Source organism: Lagopus leucura, unplaced genomic scaffold (genome assembly GCF_019238085.1).
Source record: "Lagopus leucura isolate 7727_CA_CO unplaced genomic scaffold, USGS_WTPT01 Super-Scaffold_100157, whole genome shotgun sequence".
Classification (NCBI taxonomy): domain Eukaryota; kingdom Metazoa; phylum Chordata; class Aves; order Galliformes; family Phasianidae; genus Lagopus; species Lagopus leucura.
The window spans coordinates 22,331,584-22,354,117 of NW_024962334.1; the positions used below are offsets into that span (position 1 = coordinate 22,331,584).

Consider the following 22,534-nt stretch of genomic DNA (forward strand, 5'->3'; position numbering starts at 1 on the left):
CCACAGATGCTTTCGTGTGTCAAAGATACTTAACTTGTTTTCACACTGAACTAATTAAAACAAGGAAAACTGAACATAATATACACTGAAGCATACCAAAATTGTTAGTGGAACTCAGTTGGGATGTCGGGTAACTGAGGATAGTGAGTCTGGGAAGAGTAGACTCTAAGGACTACCTTTAAAGACATTTAGGCATCCAATTTCTTTTGAAATATTTCTAAAATGCCTAGATTCCTTTACAAGTAACCTTGTTATATTGAATGCTTCTCCTTTATTGGATTTAGAAAGACAGCAGACATGAATGCAACATTTATGTTTTCATAGTAATGAGATTACTGGAAAATTTACTACTTTTTTTTTTAATGAAAACCAGCTTCATTTTCGCTACAGGCTTCTGTATACCATCTACTGCAAGAAAAGATACATTGGAAAGAGATCAAATTGAATGGTGTATCTTGGAACTTGAACTGTACATTTAGGAAAGTATAAAATAATTTCTTACTAGTTACTTGAATACAGATAAAATAAAGAAATGCCTCTATACTGCCTACCCCATGACGATTTATATGGATAATTCACTGCATGTACTGAATCACACTGCAACAAAAAAGCATGAAACCTAGCTGTTTTACTCAATGTAAGAGCAATTACTGCCATATTTCAACTCTAGAGACAACAATTCTCCAAGAAACCTCAATGAATTATATTTCTAAGAGATAGGGCATCTAGCACATAAACAGAGCTTACTGTTACAGCATTTTCCCTGATGCTTTTATAAGCTGTTTGTACAAAAGCAAAGCAGTTATAAAATAAGCCACCTGTAAAGGGTTATTTTATCAACAGTACTAGGAATAGATACATGGAGTGTGGGTGAATGAAGTGTGAACCATATGCAACATTGCACAGATTTGAACTGGGGACTCTCACTTCTCAAAAGGGCTCAAGTCAATGCATGTTCCATATGCAGCATTCTTTCTTTGGAAGTTTGAACACAGGCTATAAGGCTATAGGTACTAATATTTCACTATCTACTGCAGATTTACCTGCAGTAGCTCATTTTCCAGGCATGAGATGAAGCACATCCAGAAACCCCTGTTAGGCAGCCATAAAGGAAGAAGCTCTGCAGTGTGGGCAAATACAACTTTAGAGCTAAAAAAAACAGAATGCCATCTGCATTCTTTCTTTAAAAGAAGCTGTGCAAATATAAATGTAATCACTAAACACAAGTATTAAAAATTAAAACATTTTAAAATAGTTATTCATGTCCAGATGTGATTATTCCATTTCTTTATAAGGTTTACAAAAATATTTAGAAAGCACTGGCTTAAAATTCTGATAAGACGCTCTCCGAAAAATAGGCTTTTTCACCTGCATAGCCTCTATCTTTATTTTTTAAGATAGTCACATCTTATGAATTGTAGCTGGCATATCAATCACTTGCCAAATCCATTTCATCACCACAAAGTTCTGTACATCCTAACACAGGACAGTATTCTTCACGAGTGGGGTGCAAAAAAAAGAGAAAGAAGCAGACTGACCTGGTTGTGTTGTGGAGCTCATTGCTGTTGATGGAATGATAACTTGTTGATGGTGTAAAGTCAAACTGGCAGATGTTGTAGAGACTTTGAGGTTCTGTCTGAAATGCAGTGGGTCTGTGGAAAGTAAAGAAAAAAAAGTCTATATTTGACCTATACATTAACAACATGCTATTTTAAGAGATGTCAATCACAATTACACAGAATATCCAAAATTCTTATCAAGACTAAATGTTCTTTCTGTCACATCAATTTTTACTCTGAATTCAAAATCAAAGGACCACTGAAAACATGATTAAAACTGAAAATCCTTAAGCTTCAGGGCAGACTAGATAAATTTCTATTAACAGTCCTTTTATAGCCACAACACAGTGTGAGAAAGAAAAGACTGAACACATCATTTATCTTTCCAGCAAGATCAGGGAATTTTAAGAACTGTTTGAAAGAGTATGAAAGACTTGAAGAAGAGAAAAAGGGGTCATATCCTTACAGCTAAGCAGTGGCTAATTCATAGTTTTACTGCAGACTTTTGCAGTCAGCCTTGAAATGTGAGCATGCAGAAGCAGAGCCATATCAAAAGCCTTTCTGGAAGATGTACTGTTTCCTTTATCTCTAATATTTACATAGTTTAGAATAGAACTCACTGAAATAATTAGCATAGTTTAATGGATCTTCCACTACTAGCTAATGACATCTCTGACACTACCAAGACAGCTCCTAATAGCGTGGGCTGCTCGGGAGCCAGGCAAGGAAGTTTTTGCAATTTTGTTGTATCTTTTCACAGCCCAATTGCACTCTCAGCTCAAAGCAGAAGCAGAGGTAATAATATTCCTCTAATATTCCCATCTGCTGAAAGTTTTAAGCTGCAAAGAGGAGGCCATCAGGAAATGAAAATATATTTCCATTCAAGCAGGATATAAACAGCGTAATGGGAAAGAAGAGAAGGTTGTAGTGTATTACAATGACTGCAACTACCCTATTCAGCCACAGTTCCTGAAGTATTTAAGTAGCCAAAGATATTCTTAGTGCTGAATATTTTAGCAGCTTTTGTCACTTTTTTAAACCACCAACTGCACATTTAGTTTCAAGCTAAGCTCAGCCAAATTTCAGCTAGTGACTTATATTTTAACCAATTACAATCATTTAAGTATAGCTTAACTATCATTTGAGAAAGGGAAGGTCACACTTAGACATGTAACTTCTGCATTTATATCCACTAAAGTAGCCTGCACAAACAGGCATGCTATTTGGACACAGCCAGTGTTCCAGCAGACAGCATCCGGAAGATTCATTATACTTCATGGAAATCCTGAGTACTTTTCTTTGCTTACCTTGTGCATCAAGTTTTTTGAAACATTAGATGTAACCACTATTAAACTGAACAGACTCCAGTGTTAATCTAATCCAAAAGCTCTATTTGTGCATATCTTTATGTTGACTGATGCAAGCAGTTACTTTCCCATCTAGCTTCAGGAAATTTCAATGAGTACAAGTGCACAGTTCAGGCTAGTGGAGTTTTAAGATTATTATTTAATTTCATTTTAGCAGCTACAGAGATAATGAAGATTTTCCAGGAATCCAACATACATTTATTCAGTATCCAGCCTCAGTTGCTGATTCTTTGGTATCTCATAGAAGGTAATGGATATTAACACTTAACTGTGACCTTTAACAGAATGAATTTTCAGTAGAGATTTAAACTAAACATTACAGAAAAGTCTGAACATTGTGATTTGCCAGTACTCTGATAAAAACACTTTCATGATCACAAAAGCTAAAACTATTATTTCTTTCGACTTCAATTCACATAGATCTTCCTATCTTATTTTTTGAACTAGTACCACTAGTACAACACGCCATCAGCTCAGAATTTCCTCAAACAGCTAAGCTTTCATTTCACGTCAAATCTTCACTTCTTCCCCTCAATAAAAATAATTGCATGTAATTTTTGATTCCTATGCAAGGCAGTATACTTGGCATGTTTCTTTCACTGCAAATAGTGATGCTCCACATTCCATCAACACAGTAACAGTGCCTATACCAAACTACTGCATTAGGGACACCAGTTTTGCTAAAACTATAGAGTTAGGGAAGTTAAACAAGTTAGACATACACAAACCCGTGTGAGCTGACGGTTGAGATACTCTGATGAGTGCCAATGGAGATAGCTGATGTCAATTCAAGACCACTCAGACTACCTTGAAAAGTCTCGGCACCAAGGAAGGTTCATAAAGACCAGAAATAAATGCTATTCCTGTCTTAACGTAGGGCAACGAGGAGAACATGGAGAGTTACAGACTAGTCATACTCTGTTCTATTCCTGGGAAGATGATGCAGTAAATAATCTTGGAAATAATTTCTAAATACCTGAAGGATAAGTTAATGATGGGAAGTAGTCAAAATGTATGTAAGAAAGAGAACCATGCCTGGCTAACCTAATGGCCAGCTGATTTGTTGAGAGTAGTGGACGTGATTTATCTTGAAATTAGCAAGGCTTTCAGCACATCTCCTGTGACATCCTCAGATGAACTGGTGAAACACAGACAGGTAATTAGGTAGGCTGAAAACTGGCTGAGATGCCAGGCTCAAAAGGTTGCGATCTGCAGCCCAAAGTCCAGCACTGACTCTGGTGAAGTACACCAGGAGGGATAGCGGCGTCTAGCTCAAGGCTTTGTAGTGCCAGTGTCACATGAAAATATTAGAGTGAGAAAACATTGCTAATACTGAAGACACTGGAATGTCCTTCTCATAAGGTGAGGCAGAGAGAGAGACAGTTTCTTAGAAAGGAGAGGAGAAAACTCAGGGAGAGCCTACCAGTGTGCATAAATGCCTGATGGACTAAGAAGCAAAGGTAGAGCCAAGCTTTTTTAGTGATGTGAAGTGACAGAAGAAGAGATACTGTGCACAAACTGAAGTATGGCAATTTCCATCTGAACATTAGAAAACACTTTTTCCACTGTTAGTGAGGCCAAACACCTCTTAACAGGCTGCCAAAAGTCTGTGGAGTCTCTATTCTTGGAGATATTCAAAGTCTGATTGTAGACTACGTGGGGCAGCCTGCTCTATCTGACCCAGCCTTAAGGAGGGTGATGGACTGGCTGTCTCCAGAGATCCATTCCAGAGTCCATCCTCAGCTACTCTGAGACTTAATGATCAGCAAGCTAAGGATTTTTCCCTTCCAAAATCATCACAGAGAGCATCAGAACTGAGTAATCATTGAAGCTAAACCTTCTAAGAATAACACCCATGTAATAAAACATTCCTCTGGGATCTCCATAAAAAGATTTCTGTTAACTAATTTTGTGAATTCAACTGCACTGGTAATCTTATATTTTATGAAGTGATGTTGGCATCTTGCCTGATACTCTATTTCCATATATTTCTTGGAAATGCAAAAGTTTCATTAAGCCAAGTGTTATTGCTCAGGTTCAGTTTTAACAACTTACAACTATGATGGAAGACTCATATTATCAGACTTTACATTTAGAACCATGAAAAACTCGCATAATCATATACAGAATTATACCATAACACAGAGACTCTCTTTTAAATGCGCTTCTACTTATAAGCTGATATGCTTCGTTTCTTTCCTTTAACTAAGGAAATGTCATACAGTATGACCTGCAGTGCCATACATTAGCACTGAATCAAAGGAAAAAAAAAAAAAAAAAAAAAAAAAGAGTAACTCTGGCCACAGTAGATTAAAATTTTATGTGTAAAATATAAAATCATGAAGATAAAGCGATTGCAGGGCTCATTATATATTATCTCCAACTCTTAAGGCAATCCACTTTCACTGGACAATAACTCATCTCTTACTCGTTAGCCAAGTTATCACAGAATCATCCAGACTGGAAAAGATCTTCAAGACCAAGTCCAGTCTTCAACTCAACCTACCAAGTCCCATTACTAAATCATGTCCCTTAGTGTCACAACTTCACCATAGCCCAGCATACAGCAAATTACTTTCTACCTTCCGGTGTATCACTGGAGGTGATGCAATGCATCAGTGACTTATGTTTGTGATCCTGAATGAGCAAAACTCAGGAACAATGATACTACTCCTTGTACTTCAAAAGAAATTCAGTGGTTCATGTACTCCAAAGGATAGTTGCAGCTTTGAAAATGTTACAGAAAAGCAGGGTGAAACAGAATTTAGATTTTCATGCCCAGTGGCCACCATAAAGCTTATGTTTCCCATTACCATAAACAGATACAACACTTTTAAAAAGAAATAAGCAAATCAATTAATGCCATTCCTTTTAACTGTCATCTTTCACTCTGCTATTCTGAGACTGCATTCACAGACTACCTTTTTTTTTTTTTTCCTATCTCGTGCCTATATTTCAAAATTCCTTAGAGAACTGAGTTTCTGAAATAGGATATAGTGAACACAAATTAAGAGGATTCAAATGAAATAGATATTTCTACTTCCATTTCCCTCTTACCTAAGATGAATGTTTCATGTGCACTTCTGAAATGATTCCATAGGCACATAGTTTTCAAAACTACTTCCCAGAGGTGTCTCTAGGATTTTCTCTTCCAAGAGAATTCTCTACAAAAATTCAAATTATGTCTACTTGTAAAGGCTTTTAGAAAGTCATTATGCAGAGATTTTGAAAATAAAAAATATAGAATGCTGCACTTCATTAAGTTATGAACAGTTTCCCTGATCACATCTCGTTGATTCTCTGCTGAATATACTGTTTTAAAATAGCTCTGTTACTTTTTGACAAAGTTTTTCTCTCTTATTGCTGTAGGTCATTCGCCTCAAGGAAAGGAACTGTAGTAACTTCTCACAACAGCTTGTGTGTAGAAACTAAGCATCAGCTTATCAGAATAAATACAAATGCTGTTATCCACTGAGCAGTTGGGCAAAATGCGTGATTAAAAAAAAAAAACCTGAAAGTTAAAAAACCCAACAAAATAACAACTGATAACTACAGTGCACAACAGTTAGGAAAAAAAGATCTCTTTCAAAGAACTTTTCAAAAAAAACTTGAATGAGTATTTCTAGTACATGTAATGAAAATTAGATGCTAAAAAATAATAACCAAGCTACAGATCTTATTCAAAAACACTGCATGGCAGTATTACGACTAGACAATAAACTACAGTGGACATATACTAAATTCACCAATGTAAGCTAACTCCAAATTAGCAACATCCAACCCTTTTAACTTTACGTGAACCATCTGAGTATGATTAGAAAGCTGACATATGGAAAAGGAGAAAAATAGGACCACAAATGTTTAGAATTCACACCAACATCTTAACACAAAAGAGATATCACCTCAAAAAAGCAAATCAGTTATTAATAGCTATATGCTTCTTTATTGCATTTTTACCACATTTGGTTTACAAACATAAGAATAAGGTAAGCTAAAACCATGGCATAATGCAGCATAACACTCTTAGGCAGTAGCCTTTATAAGCCAAACAGTGCAAACTTCCTGGCAGTATTATCAAAGTCAACTACAAGAGCTACTGGGATATATAACTGCATTCAGAGGGAATTTAGGGCTTCCATAGACCAAGCCTTCAGTATCCTATGCTCAGTTCTGGACTAAGTATCTCACAAGAAGCTATTCAGGCACCTTATTCTTAGTTCGGTACCCACTTAACTTTTGAAGTCAACAGCAATTTTGCACTATATATAACACCAAATCTGTCACAAGATCTGGGCTGTTGCACTATTTTAGTTCCCCACTAAAATCATTTTTTATTCTGCCAAGCAGATTTTTGTTTTTTGTTTTTTACTGAGCCTGTTAGTAATCCCCAGACATACTACCATATAACTAACTTTAAATCATAAGCACAGAATGGCACTGGGTGGCAGGAGGTGCACCGTGTTGTGCAACTCGGATGATGTGGTCAATTCATTTCCCATCCAAGAAGAATACTGGCTAGGTGTTGGTACATCTCAATATACCAGCGGCACACCTGCAAGGACACCGACACCAACCCCCCCCCCCCCCCCCCCCCCCTCACACACACGCATTTAAGTTGCTTCTACTGGATGCAGAGCCAAGAAATTTACATTATTTCTTTTGAAAAGTTACATCATCATGCTTTTCCAGTCACTCATACACAACATCACAGTTTCATAGCTCATATATTGTGAGCATACTACTTATGTAATTCTACACAGGAAATGTCAGACTGCTAAGACAGCAAATCCTTCTCTCTGAAGCCCTCTCAAGCAAAATAGCCATCTAGCCATTTGGTCATTTTGCATTCACCACCTACTGCACAGATGAAGTAAATAAGATTTCTGAACAGCAATATATGATGATGCCTTCCATCAGAAAACAGTCTTAGGCTTCAATCATCAGGATTAAATGATGCACTTTCAAGCAGCTGCTTGAACTTCCGCAGTGCCAATTATGACTTCTCAGTGAAGCCAGTAGGAAATACAATCTATCTGAAAACATCTTTTTTGTCAGCTTCATCAGACTTTTGAACTGGTTCACCTTGCAGCTGAAGAAATGTTTCTGCTGCAGCTTAGGCTACCCTGCTTCCCTCCTCCACACTGCTCCCTCAGCTCCTTCACTTTCCAAGCACTAGCATAAAGTCACCTGGATAGGATGCGTAGTGTCCATCACTGGAGATATTCAAAACCCATTTGGACATGGTCCTAACCAGTTTATTCCAGTTGAACATGCTTTCTGCTCTGCCATTGAATCAGATGATCTGACACACACAGACCATCTCTGGTAGGGAATTCTATGCTGGTATGGTCTACTGCCCCAAATACTAGGGTGTGGAAAAGCATGAGATAGACATAGCTAAAGGAAAGCATTCAACCTTTGTGTACATATAATTTTTTTTTTTCCAAAAAGCTGTATTTAATAAGCTACTGCAAGAAATTATAGAGCATAGAATATCAGAATAAAATCTCAAATTCTAATTTTTTTTTATCCTACTCCTCTTCTCCAACACTACCAGGACCAATTATACAGATAGAGCTGAGGTACCTAATAGAGTAATGCTTTGTATCAGACTGTAAGAAGATTTTTAAATTTGCCTTTGAAAAACTTTTGAGACGACTTCTGTAGAGCAAAGGCAGATCTTAATGAGAGCAGGAGTACAGAGACTTGCACAAGCAGCATGAGCTCCACGCTGCTTATTTACACTGTGCTTCAGGGGGTATTTGATGCAAGACTTCAATAATCAATAATTTATTACCAATCTTCATCAATAATTTATTCACATAACGATGATTCAAAAAAATTCTTTAAAAATACATGAGATTTAAATTTGATTTTTAACTATGGAAATTATTAATTATTGGTTACAGTAGAATATAGGAAAGAAAGAAGATCATGGCCTGTTTATTCTATGTTTGCATACACACAAAATAAACCATAAGCTTCCTCTTCTAGTTAACTAGGATAAATTAAAAAGAAAAAAGTAATGAATTCCATGGAGCTAAAGAAAGAATTCTACAGAAGCTGTGTAGCAAGAATATGAACATTTCACTAAAGCTGACGCTTTAAAAACTCTTACTTTGGACATCCTTCAATGATTGGTTTTTCTACAGTAGAATTTTGCTTTTCTTCACAAAACAAACTTATGATTAAAACTGATGCTAGTTAAGAGTATGGTTGAGCAGAGGCTAAGTGACACTAACTTTGATTAACACTTCTGCATTGTCAGCAGTGGAATACAAGACTTCCACATCTGTTAACTGTTAACAGATTGTATAATCAGTGAATATACAGATGTTATAATTATGAAATAAACAGGAGAGTTTGGCTAAGCAGGTTATTATACCAAAAAGAAAATAGATAGAGCGCTTACTCTTGTCCTAGACTCTCTGTAAAACTCCACAGGAGGAATTGCCTGAAAGAAATCCTTCCCCACTGGCAGTCAGCTCTTAAATGGGTCTGGGAGAGGTGCAGCCTGGCTCCACCCCTCCTGGCAGCACAGCTGAATTGCCTTCACCTGTGCTCCCAGGGACTGACTCAATGCTCACCTCAGGTGATCAATCAGAGGTTCAGGCCATGATTCAGCAGTTCCCATACACAGACAATCTGTTAATCTGTTAACTGGCTTCTGCCAGCGTTATTTTCATGTAGGATCAGCTTTCTATGATTGATCAATCATAGATCAATAATCAATGTGAAAAAAAATTAAAAATTAAAAAATAAAATCAAGAATTATCTTTGCTGATTTCTAAGTTGATAATATAGAGGAACTTGCCAGACACAACATAAGAGAACTACTGGTGCACCTGTCTGATGAACTGAAATCATAAACCAGAACTCAGGAGAAAATTCTGACCTCTGCTGCAAACATATGTAATGGGAAAACCTAAATACATTCATAATTATCACGGAAGCTAAGTCTTCTTCAGAGGGGTTAAAGAAAGTCCTGCCCTACCCTTCCTCTCCCCTCTGAGGAAAAGAACCCCAATCAAAATGCTCCATTTTGCCCATCAGATAATTTAAGTATGAACAACTGTAAGAAATTTAAAGCAAATATTTCTGTACATTCAATTATTCACGCAAAACTTACAAGCTTACCAATTCCTGATACATGTATCAGTTTCAATAGGAATGTTTAAAAATTGTATCTAGTGACAAGCTACAAGTAAATATCAGGAAAACTTTGTATCCATTCTCTTTTGCATTTAGTTACAAGCATTAAAAAAAAAAAATAGCTTCTTTCCAAGTGACTCAGTTTCCCTGCTTGTCACAATTCCAACTACAGCATGTATTTTAGTTTGAAAGCTTTCACATGCAGTCATTTAAGTTTCAGCTAGCTCCATCAGCCCTAAAACTTGATTTTGAACTGCAGATTTAATATACTTGAGGCCTCAAGAAAAATCACACCTGAAACCAAAGAGTCCCATAAAGACTTATTTAAACAAGAGCAACCCTGTCTGCATGAAAACAGTTTGAATTAAAAATTGAAGTTTTGGCAAACACATCAGTAGGTGTACTGTATAACACTACTGCTGTCATTAGTTTAAATAATAAATAGATAAATAAAAATTCTAAACAAGTTTTTCTAACATTAAAAGCTTGTGGTTTTTATTTCCTATTCTGTCATAAAGAGCAGCCTGAATATCCATAGAACAGACCACATCTCCTGACAAACATACTAAATTCAGGTGTTGGCCCTCAGCTTGTGAATTCTTTTATTAACTTTATTCCTTTTAATCTTTTAGGAATTAACAGGTGGAGGATGTCAAGCAGTCAAACAAATAATTCATTTTATGCTTCAGTGAGATTGTACTCCACTTGCTGTTGCATCTAAGTGAGAAAAAAAAAAAATAGCTAAAGGAGGAGTAATCACCTTATTAAAAATAATAATGACTATTCCCTATGATAACTGGTAGGTGACACAGAACTTAACCAAATTTATCACATGCCAATTTTTTTTGGTGTTCTTACTCACAAGCATTACACAATGCAACGATTTTAAACATTGCTGTGCAGCCTTAAAAGGCCAAAAGCATCTGAAAGTGAAGAGATATGTCATATGTCAAAAAAAGGATTTCCAGGTTGCAGAGGCAATTCTAAATCAAAGCATCACCTGTCAAACTAATGTAAACAAAGCTAATGTCAAACAAAATAGGACATTCCTTAAGCCTTTGGGACTCAAATGAAAGTGCACAGACACAGAGACAGGAAGGGGATACAATAGGTGGCAGAGAGGGAAACAGCCTGATTTCTAGCACACATTTTGGAATGGACAAAACAAGGCAAACAAATTTTCTTATGCAACATTCACAGACATGGGATGTTCCATTTGTAAGAAAAAGAAATCCAAAACTGCAGTCACCAACAGTTATTCCAAACACATATATTGCTCCATTCTGAACTAACTGGAATTAAGATAGAAGCTAGAGATGCAATGTTTATGAATGTGCCAGAAAGGAAGAGTCTTTTAGGGAATTACAAGATATTCAATACAGAATTTAACAGTCCAGTTTTCAGAAAACTCAACTTTTAAATTAATATGAACATAGTTTTTTATCATCCTCCTCGCTATAAAAAAACTACATATATATCCAAATGAACAATTGCTTGCCCTTTAGGTGCAAGTCACCTTGGTCACTGCATTTCTGTAGAAAGGGAGAAGTTAATGAAACTGGTCACAGATTCTTTTTCCACGACAGACAGGAAGCACAAGAAAAAAATAATTAAAATTGTAGCATTATATTTGGATCTAGTGCCAAGCCCTTGCAGCAAGTAACACCAGATGCACAAACAGAAATAGTTTTTATGTTCTTGGACTGGCAAAGGCCCAACAACCTGTCCGCAGCACATGGCAGCTCATCCAGTGGCAGATTTCCTGCTGCAGCCTCCTGACAGCAGGCACTTCTCTCACCTACCACACTGCAAATAAAGATAGAAATGAGTTTCAAGAGAAGTTTCATTACACTCAAGGATACTACGCATACCTTACAATGCACTTGATGAGCAAATAAGCATCACAATGAAATATTTTTCAGTATATCTGTCTGGTTTTCTTCAAGTTGAGATTTTTTCTTTTTTTAAATAACATGGTAATAAAACCCCTCCCAACCCATGGACAACTTCCTATTCAGAATTATCTACACAAAGTTACAGCAAATTAAAACCTAACGCAAATTTGAAAGCAGAACAGCAAAAAATTGTCCTACCTAAAGGAAAATGCCTGATCTAATTACTCACAGAGCAATGCACATTAAATAGACATAGAAACCTTAAGTAAAGTTACAGATATTAATACTGAAGGAGTTCCTTACTTGACATCAGCTATACTTTAACGGCAATATACAATTTGAGCTTAAAACTAGCAATTATAGAACAGCATTGTCCCACAGCTGGAAGAAGCTGCTTTCCTCATGAATGCAAACATCCCTAACCATAAACCTGTGGCTAAAGCTCCTGCGTAAAACCGGATGAGGTCTCTCGACAAACGACTTTGGTGACGTCATCTCCTCTTGGAAGTCGTTCACATTCCAAGGGAGCCAAATGGGAGGTCACGTCAGGCTCTGAAAACAACAGCTAGGCCAGAGTGGCATAGAACTTCTTTTCATGGATCTCTGGTCTAAGGACTGAGCAAAACCAAGAGGCACTGCGCAGGATTCGGGACTACAGATGTTTCTGATTAACACAGCAATCAGAAAATTGAAGGAAATATATGATCTAGTTAACTGACTGAAAATAAAACTAAAAGAAAATGAGTAACCTTCTATTTACCCACTTATTGGAGTGTTCAGCTATTTCAGTGCTAGCCAATGACCTGCCTTCACAGTAAAATGTAGAACTCTTCATGGAATGGATTCTACCTTGGGCAAATAATTTCAGTTCACATTTATTGTGTTTCTAATTTGAAGAAGCTAGAAGAAAGATGAATTGATGCTTCTGCTAAAAAAATTAAAGTTGCTACATATGGTGTGAAGTTCAACACTAGTGAAAGAGCTACTCGTGGGAAATTGAAAGAAACCTTATCAGCGAGTTATAGCACTTCTAACACTACCACAAAGAACTACATAAACAACAATAGGGTAAGCACACAATAGATGCTATGCTGCCAGAGGTCAACAGCATGCACACTTTTCAGGTCTGCAGATGCTTCAGTCATCCACGTATTTTAATAGTATTTTAGCCATTTGATCACCTTACAAAGTTAGTTTTGTGGGTATTCTTCCCCTCCTTTTTCCTTCTTCTACTCCCTAGAAAGGTAGAAGAGATCACTGGCAAAGCTTTCTAAGGCTGACAAACTTCATTTTCAACATCACATTTTTTTCCCCTCCCTCCTTCCTTCTCCTTTTTGGTATAAGCAGGAAGAAATCCTGTTTCCCAGAGGCAGGTAGAGAGATCTGCAGAGAAAGAGAAAAAATAATTCTGAAGCTCAGAAACAGAGCAGGAAACAGAAGAGGGCTTGGAAGAGGTTATAAGAATTCACTAAGCTGCCAGAAAACATCCTGAATGACAGTTCTGAGTTCTATCCCAAGATTTGCCTTCAGCTAAAATAGTCAATTGTGATAAAGGGACAAGGAAAAGAAGCAGCAAGTGAAAGTACAGCAGCATTCAAAATATGCAGAATTTTCCTTCAGAAACAAATGGAACCATCAGCAGAGGAGAAAAACAAGGGGGAAAAAGGGAGGTGCAAGCAACTCATGTAATAGGCAAGCCACACAATCCAGTTTCGTGTATTTTTTTGATGTTTAAATAGATCAAGACAACAAACATCTACATTTTGGCAAGAGTAATGCATTCTCGGGGAAATGAAAAATATATTTTAATGCAATAATAAAAATCTGATCCTGCTAAAATTTAATGGTACAACATGCTACTACTTCAACTTCATTGTCTTGAGCTCTTGGACCATGAAAAAAAAGTAGTATCTATTGTCTTTGTTAATTTTTCAGGTTTTTTTTTTTTTTTAATTATTATTTTTCTTCTTACTTAGACAACATAAAAAAAAAAAAAAAAAAAAAATCAACATATGCAGGCAAGATAATCAACATGCCAAGACTTGGGAAAACATTCATTGGCTTTGCTTTTTCTTCCTAGTCTCATGACCGACTTCAGCAGGGAAAAGCAACGGATACTGATAAAAATAAATAAAAAGGCTTTTTCATGATGCAATTCACACAGCAAAAGAATAAAGTCAGAGGAACAAAATTAAGGGGCATTTTCCAATGGTGCAGTAACTTTTGCAAGGAATATTTGCTTCCACTGTCTGTGAAAAAAACCACTTCTTTTCTCAGGAAGAAGAGACTTCAGTTACCTATGTTTAGGCATGGAACTCATAATTAAACGTGGGCACCTGCCAAAAAAAATGCATTACAGACTACAGCAGCTTTGATGAAAAATATGCACTATTACTGTTCCTCTGCCACAGTAAAACCTCAGTTAAGAGAGAGAGAGAGAAGCGTTTAAAGCTACAACTCTGCTTTCTCAAAATGAGACGTCAGTCCCACAATAAACATAGTATAGAGCTGTAGAATTTATTCCACTGATGGAAATATTATTTGCACTACTATAGTTTAGGAATTTAGAGTAGGAAACAGTTTCACTTGATTCTATGACAATGCATATTTTTAAACCACACTGCTCAGAGTACATTTTACACCTTACCTTCTACAAAACCACAGTACTGTAATAATACATGCATCCCCTCTGTATGTGAAAGAGAAAAAACTGACAGCAACTCCAGATTTTTCAGAACTCACCAAGTTCTCCATTCTAAATCACAGTTTATGCAAAAGTGATTCTAATCTTCACTCCAACAGTTGTGTTTAAATTAATGGATGCATAGCTGTCTACATCCTACTTCACATTTCCAGAGCAAGACTTGAACCCTATCAACACACAGTGCCATAAACTAACCACCACAAAAGGCTCATTACCATTAATAACTTTGTTAAAAACTGTATACGTGTCCCTTCACCTCCTGGTAAAAGAAAGCTCAAAAAACCTTCAACAGTGCTGGCCACTTCCTTCCTTTCCTTATCTCTTGTCCTGGCAAAAGATAGGGAGACCATTTTCAGTGCCTGTACAAAAGCAGGAGCTGTGACAGTAGCTCTGCAGGACTGTGAAGCATTGTCCAGTGAACATCTGCACCAACCTACTTCTTTCACATGTTTATCTCTCTTTACTGTTCTCATACAGATAACAGAGTACGTGGATATCGGTAATAAAGCAAAAAAAGCTGTGTCTGTGTAAACTTTACAGTGCATTTCATTAAAAAAAGCAAATAAAAGAACTGCTCTAAGGACTCATGTCAGACATGCTGCTACCTGTGTGAGTGGCCCATGATTTAACAGGCACTGGTCACCTCCTCTTCCATGGTACCAGTTGAAATAACCAGGTGAAGCTGAGAGGTAGAAGAATGCAAGCATAAGAAACATAGAATCATAGATTTGCTCAGGTTGGAAAAGCTCTTAAAGATCATCAAATCCAACCACAACCACACTACCCTGACTCTAACGACTGCTAAATCATGTCCCTGAGCACCACATCCAAGTGGTTTTTAAACACATTCAGGGACACAAAGGAAACTTTCCTTCAACACGACTTGCATCTACCATCTTACAAATAAATAAATAAATAGAAAGTTGGCAGCTGCCAAGAAGCAAATTAAATTTTTTTTTGATTTGCACAGACTTGTGGAATAATTTGTTTCAGAAAAAGTAACATTTAGATTTTCCTTCCCGGATTGAAGGAGATACTGCACAGCTCCATTCCTCCATCCCTTTAAAGACAGTCTGTACTGAAGAGGTAACACATACAACACAGCTCTTTCTTTCAGACACTTTTACCACTAAACACTTCTTACACACAACGAATGAGTTAAAATTTGCTCTGAGCTTCATTTTGGAAAGTGTCCTGTGGTTTGGGTCAACTATCTGAAGTGCTACATTTCCTAGCCTATCATTACATCAAGTCAATACCTCATTAAGCTGGGGAGTGGAAAAGCAACTCAAGATTTGAAGTTAAAGAAAGCTACATATAGGGGTTTTACTTTAAAAAGTAAGGGTTACAGAAAATGGCAGCCTTCAGTCTTCAATAACTTAGTGACCTCACATGGCTTTCAAGTATTCAGCAATAATCCATTTATTCTTTGTTCAAACAAAAAACAAAAAGTCTTTCTAATATCATGTCAAGTTTCCTATGTAAAAGCTCTCCTGAGATTAAGATCCAGTGGAATTTTGGCTGTTTCAATTCACATTTTAGGGAGTTTTTCTTAGCCATCTCTCCTCCTGTAGCGCTGTCTCCTCTCCATTTCACCCACTATAAAAGTATAGTGCTTCTTTGATATTCATTCCTTTCTGTTTATCCCATATGTCCTAGTTTCTTGTCATTAACATGACTACCTGTTGCAGTCGCAGCTCTTTCCCAGACTTCAACTCTTCTAAAAAAGTCACTTAGAAGATCTTGATTTTTACCTAAGCAATTCACTATCAGTCCTAATGTACTCCAGACACTACTTATAAACAGTAAATCTCAATTTTTGTGAGCCTTTGCTGGTTGAGCTTTTGCTTCCACCAAGTTCTTTTCTATGAACCTGAAATTGGATCTGAAATCTGAAAGTTAAAGACAAGGCAAGTACTTTCAAAAATACTATCAAAATCATTTTACAGATAGGGAAAGCTCAGGTCTGGAAAGGTTTTAAAGGTCAGAATCTTCAAGGCTGGGCTGTAAGTTCTGATGACAAAGGTTACCTGTTCACAAGGACTCTGTTTTTTACTACTTGATAAAGTATTTCATTTACATTTAGGAACAAAATGTGGGTATGAGAAGCTGACTCAGTTTTCACATTTTCACAAATATTTATTTTAATCAAGTTATTACTTTTTATTTACAGTGCTTGTAAAATGAATTTAAATAAAACTTTGTTTATACTTTTATTGCTATCTTGAACTCAAAAATTCATGTCTGGCCATTTCTATCAGAATTATATACATCTTTTAATTGAGTTCATCTTAATTGGAAATAGTAATAAGGATTGTCTTTCCTCACAACTTGCTTACATTCACTCCTTGTTTACCCTTAGTAAGTTGACAAGGGTCACATAGAAGACTTACTGAGCCTAAGCAGTGCAGGTAGTTCTTCATAACTACATATTTCTGAATTTCTATATGCCACCAGGATTATTAAGTGGAGTATCTGACTAAAGAATAGCTTATCTTTGAGGTCCTTCCACTGGCCACAGCTGTTTCTTCAGAAGTCAGAGCTATCAGTAATGCTCCATGAAGTAGCTGATACCTTGTTAACTGCTATGAACAGTTCTAAAACCTCTGTCAACATCTTTTCTTCCAGTGATCCAACTTCCTCTATTTGAGATCGCCACATCATCACTTGAACACTGGATTTCCCAAACAGGAGAGCCTAACACCCGAAGCACAAACAGTACAACAGGTCTAAACAAACAAACAAACAAAAGTACTCTGGTTCTCTTGTGCAGACACACTAAATCCACTTTTCAAACATTACTACTTCATTACATAATTCTCACAAGCTCCAATCATTTGGAGCACAGTGAGTTAAGCTCTCTCACTTTATATTCCATTTTCTCCTACCTCTCACATCCTCTTCTGTACACACTGCTCACTATGTTGGCTTACTTTAATTCTTCAGAGGACTTTGCCTAACACTATTTCAAACTTGACTGGTTTTGGAGAGGATCAGCGTGCTTGTCACAGGTTATTCTATTCACAGTGCTGTGGTCTTTATCTGCCTCTTGAGGCTTATTACCTACATTTATGCAACCGTGAGTACATTCACAAAGTGCACTCTTGGTAAGATTTAAAGTCCTAATCTGACAAGCTTTGTTCCAAGTTATCCAAATAATCATCAATGGAATTAATAATGAATATGAAGTTAGATGGATACCTAACTCTTACTTGCTCCCCTCAAAGAGAACAGCAAAACCACAGAAACAGGGGAAAAAAAAAAAATATTAGAAAAAAAAATTCTTACTTGATTACAGTGTAATACTTGACTCCAATTTTGCCTTTATGTACCTCTAAGAAGGCACAAAAAATGTAATTGCTGACATACTTATGTTACATTATAAAAGCAAGAACAAGTTCAATACCTCAAATGGACTAATTAACTACACTGGGAAAGGAATTGAGTCAGTCTCTAAAATGATACCATACTTAAATATAATTACTTCTTGCTAGTGCTTAAAAATATGGTTTGTAAGCTGACTGTTACAAGTAACTTCTTTAGATGCATAATGAACAGTTGAAGGACTTATTCAGCACATAAATCTGAATTGGTTACTATCATCATTATTAACAACCTGCATCTGCATGTCAAGGTAGTGTCACACTCATAATCCTTTGAATTATCATTAGCATTAGAAGCAAGAAAACAAAAATTTCTGATTCAGGCTCTCAACAAGCTAAAATGATCAAGGTAAGTTCCTACGCTGTGATGTGTATTTAAAACATACATGAGGATAAAATGGAGTCTCTTCATCAAAGCTAGCCTGAACTAGTAACACTGTGAAGTTAAACAGTTTCCTATTTACCTGATCTGATAACAAAGTAATTCTCCCACTAAGTACCTAAAATAATGGTTACAATTTAACCAGACTCTTCCAGCCTGTCACAGCCTCCCTGAAACACTGACTGTGAAACATCTATCAGAGCATCAGAAAAACACCTCCCAATACTTAACATTTTCGCCCACTTCTTAGACTCATTCACCCAGAACAGATCCCAAGCTAGCTACCAATAGCTTAGTCCTACTACACACATCAACTTTATTTGTCCAGCTCATCAACTTAATTTGAACTTAATTTGTTCCCCCTCTAATCAATTTAATTTGTGCATTATGCCCTACTTCCCAGGTGCCAATATTACCACCGATTTTCTGTGTCAACTGTCCTTCTAAGTTTACAGATTTCCTCACATCTAAACTATTTCTCTGATCTCATTACAAAGCCTCCAAAACTACCTAGCTTGCTTACGTCTTTGCTTACACAGCCCTGGTGTTACCAACAATCCATTAACCTCAACTAATATTTAATTATTTTCCTTTCTCAGATTTAGCTTTAATATCTTTCTATAATTCCTATAATTCTTTAGGGTTACATTCCCACTCCCAGATGAAATACATCCAACTTAATTGAGTGTCCCAGGGGTTCACCCAGCACTAGTTTCAACCTGTATTCCTTTTATCAGATTGGATTAGGCTGTGACTTTTCCTGGTTATCTGTGTCATACTATGTCTATCTGTGGCATCTGCATCTCTATACTCTTCCTGTTTCTTTTCAGATCTCAGTCTACAAATTTACTTTCATTTGTTAATCATATAACAATGATTGCTCTATTTAGTTTTGCTCCCTGGCCATTAATCCATTTAGTCTGATTTTTAAGGTTCTCTTTTCAACATTGCCCATTGATGTCACCAAATACTATGATTTGTGTTCCTTCATCTGTGTTTTTCTACAGTGACTACAGCACTTCCATTGTTGATGAAATACGAGTTACGTCAAAGAGACCCTTCATGTCATATGAGTCATATTCACCACTGAAAATCAAAGAGAAGGCATTAAACCAAAGGAAAACTCACAGAATAAATCTAAGAGCTTTGCTAACTAGGTAATGAATGTACCATCACTGTTTTCTTCAAAAGGCCTTTCTGTATTGGAAAAAAAAAAATTCTCAGGATGTGCATTGTTGCTTTGAGCTAAAATCTAAGCTTTCTATCAGGATTCTTAGAGAAATTGTATTTAACCTCCCTACATGACCTAGTTGCCATAACGGAAACGTGGTGGGATTGCTCCCACGATTGGAGTGCTGCAATGGGTGGCTATAAACTCTTCAGGAAAGATAGGCAAGGAAGGCGGGGTGGCGGTGTGGCTCTCTACATTAGGGAATGCTTTTACGCTACTGAGATTATGACTGGGGACGATAATGTTGAATCCCTATGGGTAAAGATCAGAGGAAGGGCTGACAAGACAGGCACCCTGGTGGGCGTCTGTTATAGACCCCCAAATCAAGATGAAGAAACAGACGAGGTATTCTATAAGCAGCTGGCACAAGCTGCACAGTCGCCTGCCCTTGTCCTCATGGGGGACTTTAACTTCCCTGACGTATGCTGGGAGTACAGCACAGCACAGAGGAAGCAGTCTAGGAGGTTTCTGGAATGCGTAGAGGACAACTTCCTGATACAGCTGGTCAGAGAGCCCACGAGAGGAACTGCCCCACTAGACCTGCTGTTCACAAACAGGGAAGGTTTGGTGGGAGATGTGGAGGTTGGAGGCTGTCTTGGACAGAGTGATCATGAAATGATAGACTTCGTGATTCATGGTGGAGCCTGGAGGGGGAATAGTAATACTGCTACCTTGGACTTCAGGAGGGCGGACTTTGAATTGTTCAGGGGACTAATAGGGGGAGTCCCCTGGCATTCAGTCTTAGCGAGCAAAGGGGTCCAAGAGAGCTGGTTGCTCTTCAAGAAGGAAGTCTTAAGGGTGCAGGAGCAGGCAGTCCCCCTGAGCTGCAAAATGAGCTGGCGGGGAAGAAGACCAGCGTGGATGAATAGGGAGCTATTCCTGAGGCTCCGGGAGAAAAAGAGAATCTACCGCCTGTGGAAAGAGGGACAGGCCACTCAAAATGAATACAGGGAAGTTGTTAGGATGTGTAGAGGTGAAATCAGAAAGGCAAAAGCCCAGCTTGAATTTAACCTAGCCGCTGGTGTGAAAAGGAATAAGAAACTCTTTTATAAATACATTAACAGTAAGAGGAGGAAAAAGGAGAATATACACTCTTTGCTGGATGAGGCTGGGAATGTGACCACTGAGGATAAGGAAAAGGCGGAGGTTCTGAATGCCTTCTTTACGTCTGTCTTTAAAAGTCAGACCAGTTATCCTCAGGATACCCCTCTCTCTGACCTGGTAATCTCGGCTGGGGAGCACACCAACCCCCCTGTGATTCTGAAAGAAACAGTCAGAGACCTACTGCTCCAGCTGGACTGTCACAAGTCGATGGGGCCAGATGAGATCCACCCGAGAGTGCTGAGGGAACTGGCGGAGGTGATAGCCGAGCTGCTTTCCATCATCTGTCAGCGCTCCTTGTTGACTGGTGAGGTCCCAGAAGACTGGAGGCTTGCCAATGTGACTCCCATTTATAAGAAAGGTCGTAAGGAGGATCCGGGGAACTACAGGCCTGTCAGCCTGACCTCGGTGCCAGGGAAGGTTATGGAGCAGATCGTCTTGAGGGAGATCATGCGGCATATGCAGGGTGACCGGGGGATCAGGCCTAGCCAGCATGGGTTCATGAAGGGCAGGTCCTGTTTGACCAACTTGATCTCCTTCTATGATCTAGTGACCCATCTGGTGGATGAAGGAAAGGCTGTTGATGTGGTCTACCTAGACTTCAGCAAAGCCTTTGACACTGTCTCCCACAGCATTCTCCTGCAGAAGCTGGCAGCCAGAGGCTTGGATGGGTACACTCTTGGCTGGGTAAGTAGCTGGCTGGAGGGCCGGGCACAGAGAGTGGTGGTGAATGGAGTCAAATCCAGCTGGCGACCAGTCGTGAGTGGTGTTCCCCAGGGGTCGGTGCTGGGGCCTGTCCTCTTCAATATCTTTATTGATGACCTGGATGAGGGCATCGAGTGCACCCTCAGTAAATTCGCAGATGACACCAAATTGGCTGGAAGTGTGGATCTGCCTGGGGGTAGCGAGGCCCTACAGAGGGATCTGGACAGGCTGGAGAGCTGGGCTGGAGCCAATGGGATGAGTTTCAACAAGGCCAAATGCCGGGTCCTGCACTTCGGCCACAACAACCCCAGGCGACGCTACAGGCTTGGGGCGGTGTGGCTGGAGGACTGCGTAGAGGAAATGGACCTGGGGGTATTGATTGATGCTCGGCTGAACATGAGCCGACAGTGTGCCCAGGTGGCCAAGAAGGCCAATGGCATCCTGGCTTGCATCAGAAACAGTGTTGCAAGCAGGAGCAGAGAGGTGATTGTTCCCCTATATTCAGCACTCGTGAGGCCGCACCTCGAGTACTGTGTCCAGTTTTGGGCCCCTCACTGCAAGAAAGATATTGAGGCCCTGGAACGTGTTCAAAGAAGGGCAACAAAGCTGGTGAGGGGTCTGGAACACAGGCCATATGAGGAGAGGCTGAAGGAGCTGGGAATGTTCAGCCTGGAGAAGAGGAGGCTCAGGGGAGACCTTATTGCTCTCTATAACTTCCTGAAGGGAGGTTGTAGTGAGCTGGGGGTCGGCCTCTTCTCTCGTGTCATTAGTGATAGGACCAGGGGGAATGGTTTCAAGCTACGCCAGGGGAGATTCAGGCTGGACATGAGGAAGTATTACTTTTCAGAAAGGGTGGTCAGGCACTGGAATGGACTGCCCAGGGAGGTGGTGGAATCACCGAGCCTGGGGGTGTTCAAGGAAAGACTGGATGTTGCGTTGAGGGACATGGTTTAGTAGGAGCTATTGGGAATAGGTGAACGGTTGGACTGGGTGATCTTTTAGGTCTTCTCCAACCTTATTGATTCTATGATTCTATGATACTTTTTTTTTTTTTT

The 22,534-nt window shown here is 38.5% G+C and overlaps 1 protein-coding gene across 2 annotated transcripts in view; it reads right to left on the reverse strand.

The window, feature by feature from the left end:
* The window catches only part of HDAC9 (histone deacetylase 9), a 443,223-nt gene that overhangs the window by 404,663 nt on the left and 16,026 nt on the right, over positions 1–22,534 (reverse strand). For both annotated transcript variants that reach the window (XM_042888328.1, XM_042888325.1), the window contains exon 2: positions 1,539–1,652. In XM_042888328.1, coding sequence (XP_042744262.1) covers positions 1,539–1,560 — 22 coding nt within the window. In that variant the 5' untranslated portion in view covers positions 1,561–1,652. The remainder of the gene's footprint in view (positions 1–1,538; positions 1,653–22,534) is intronic.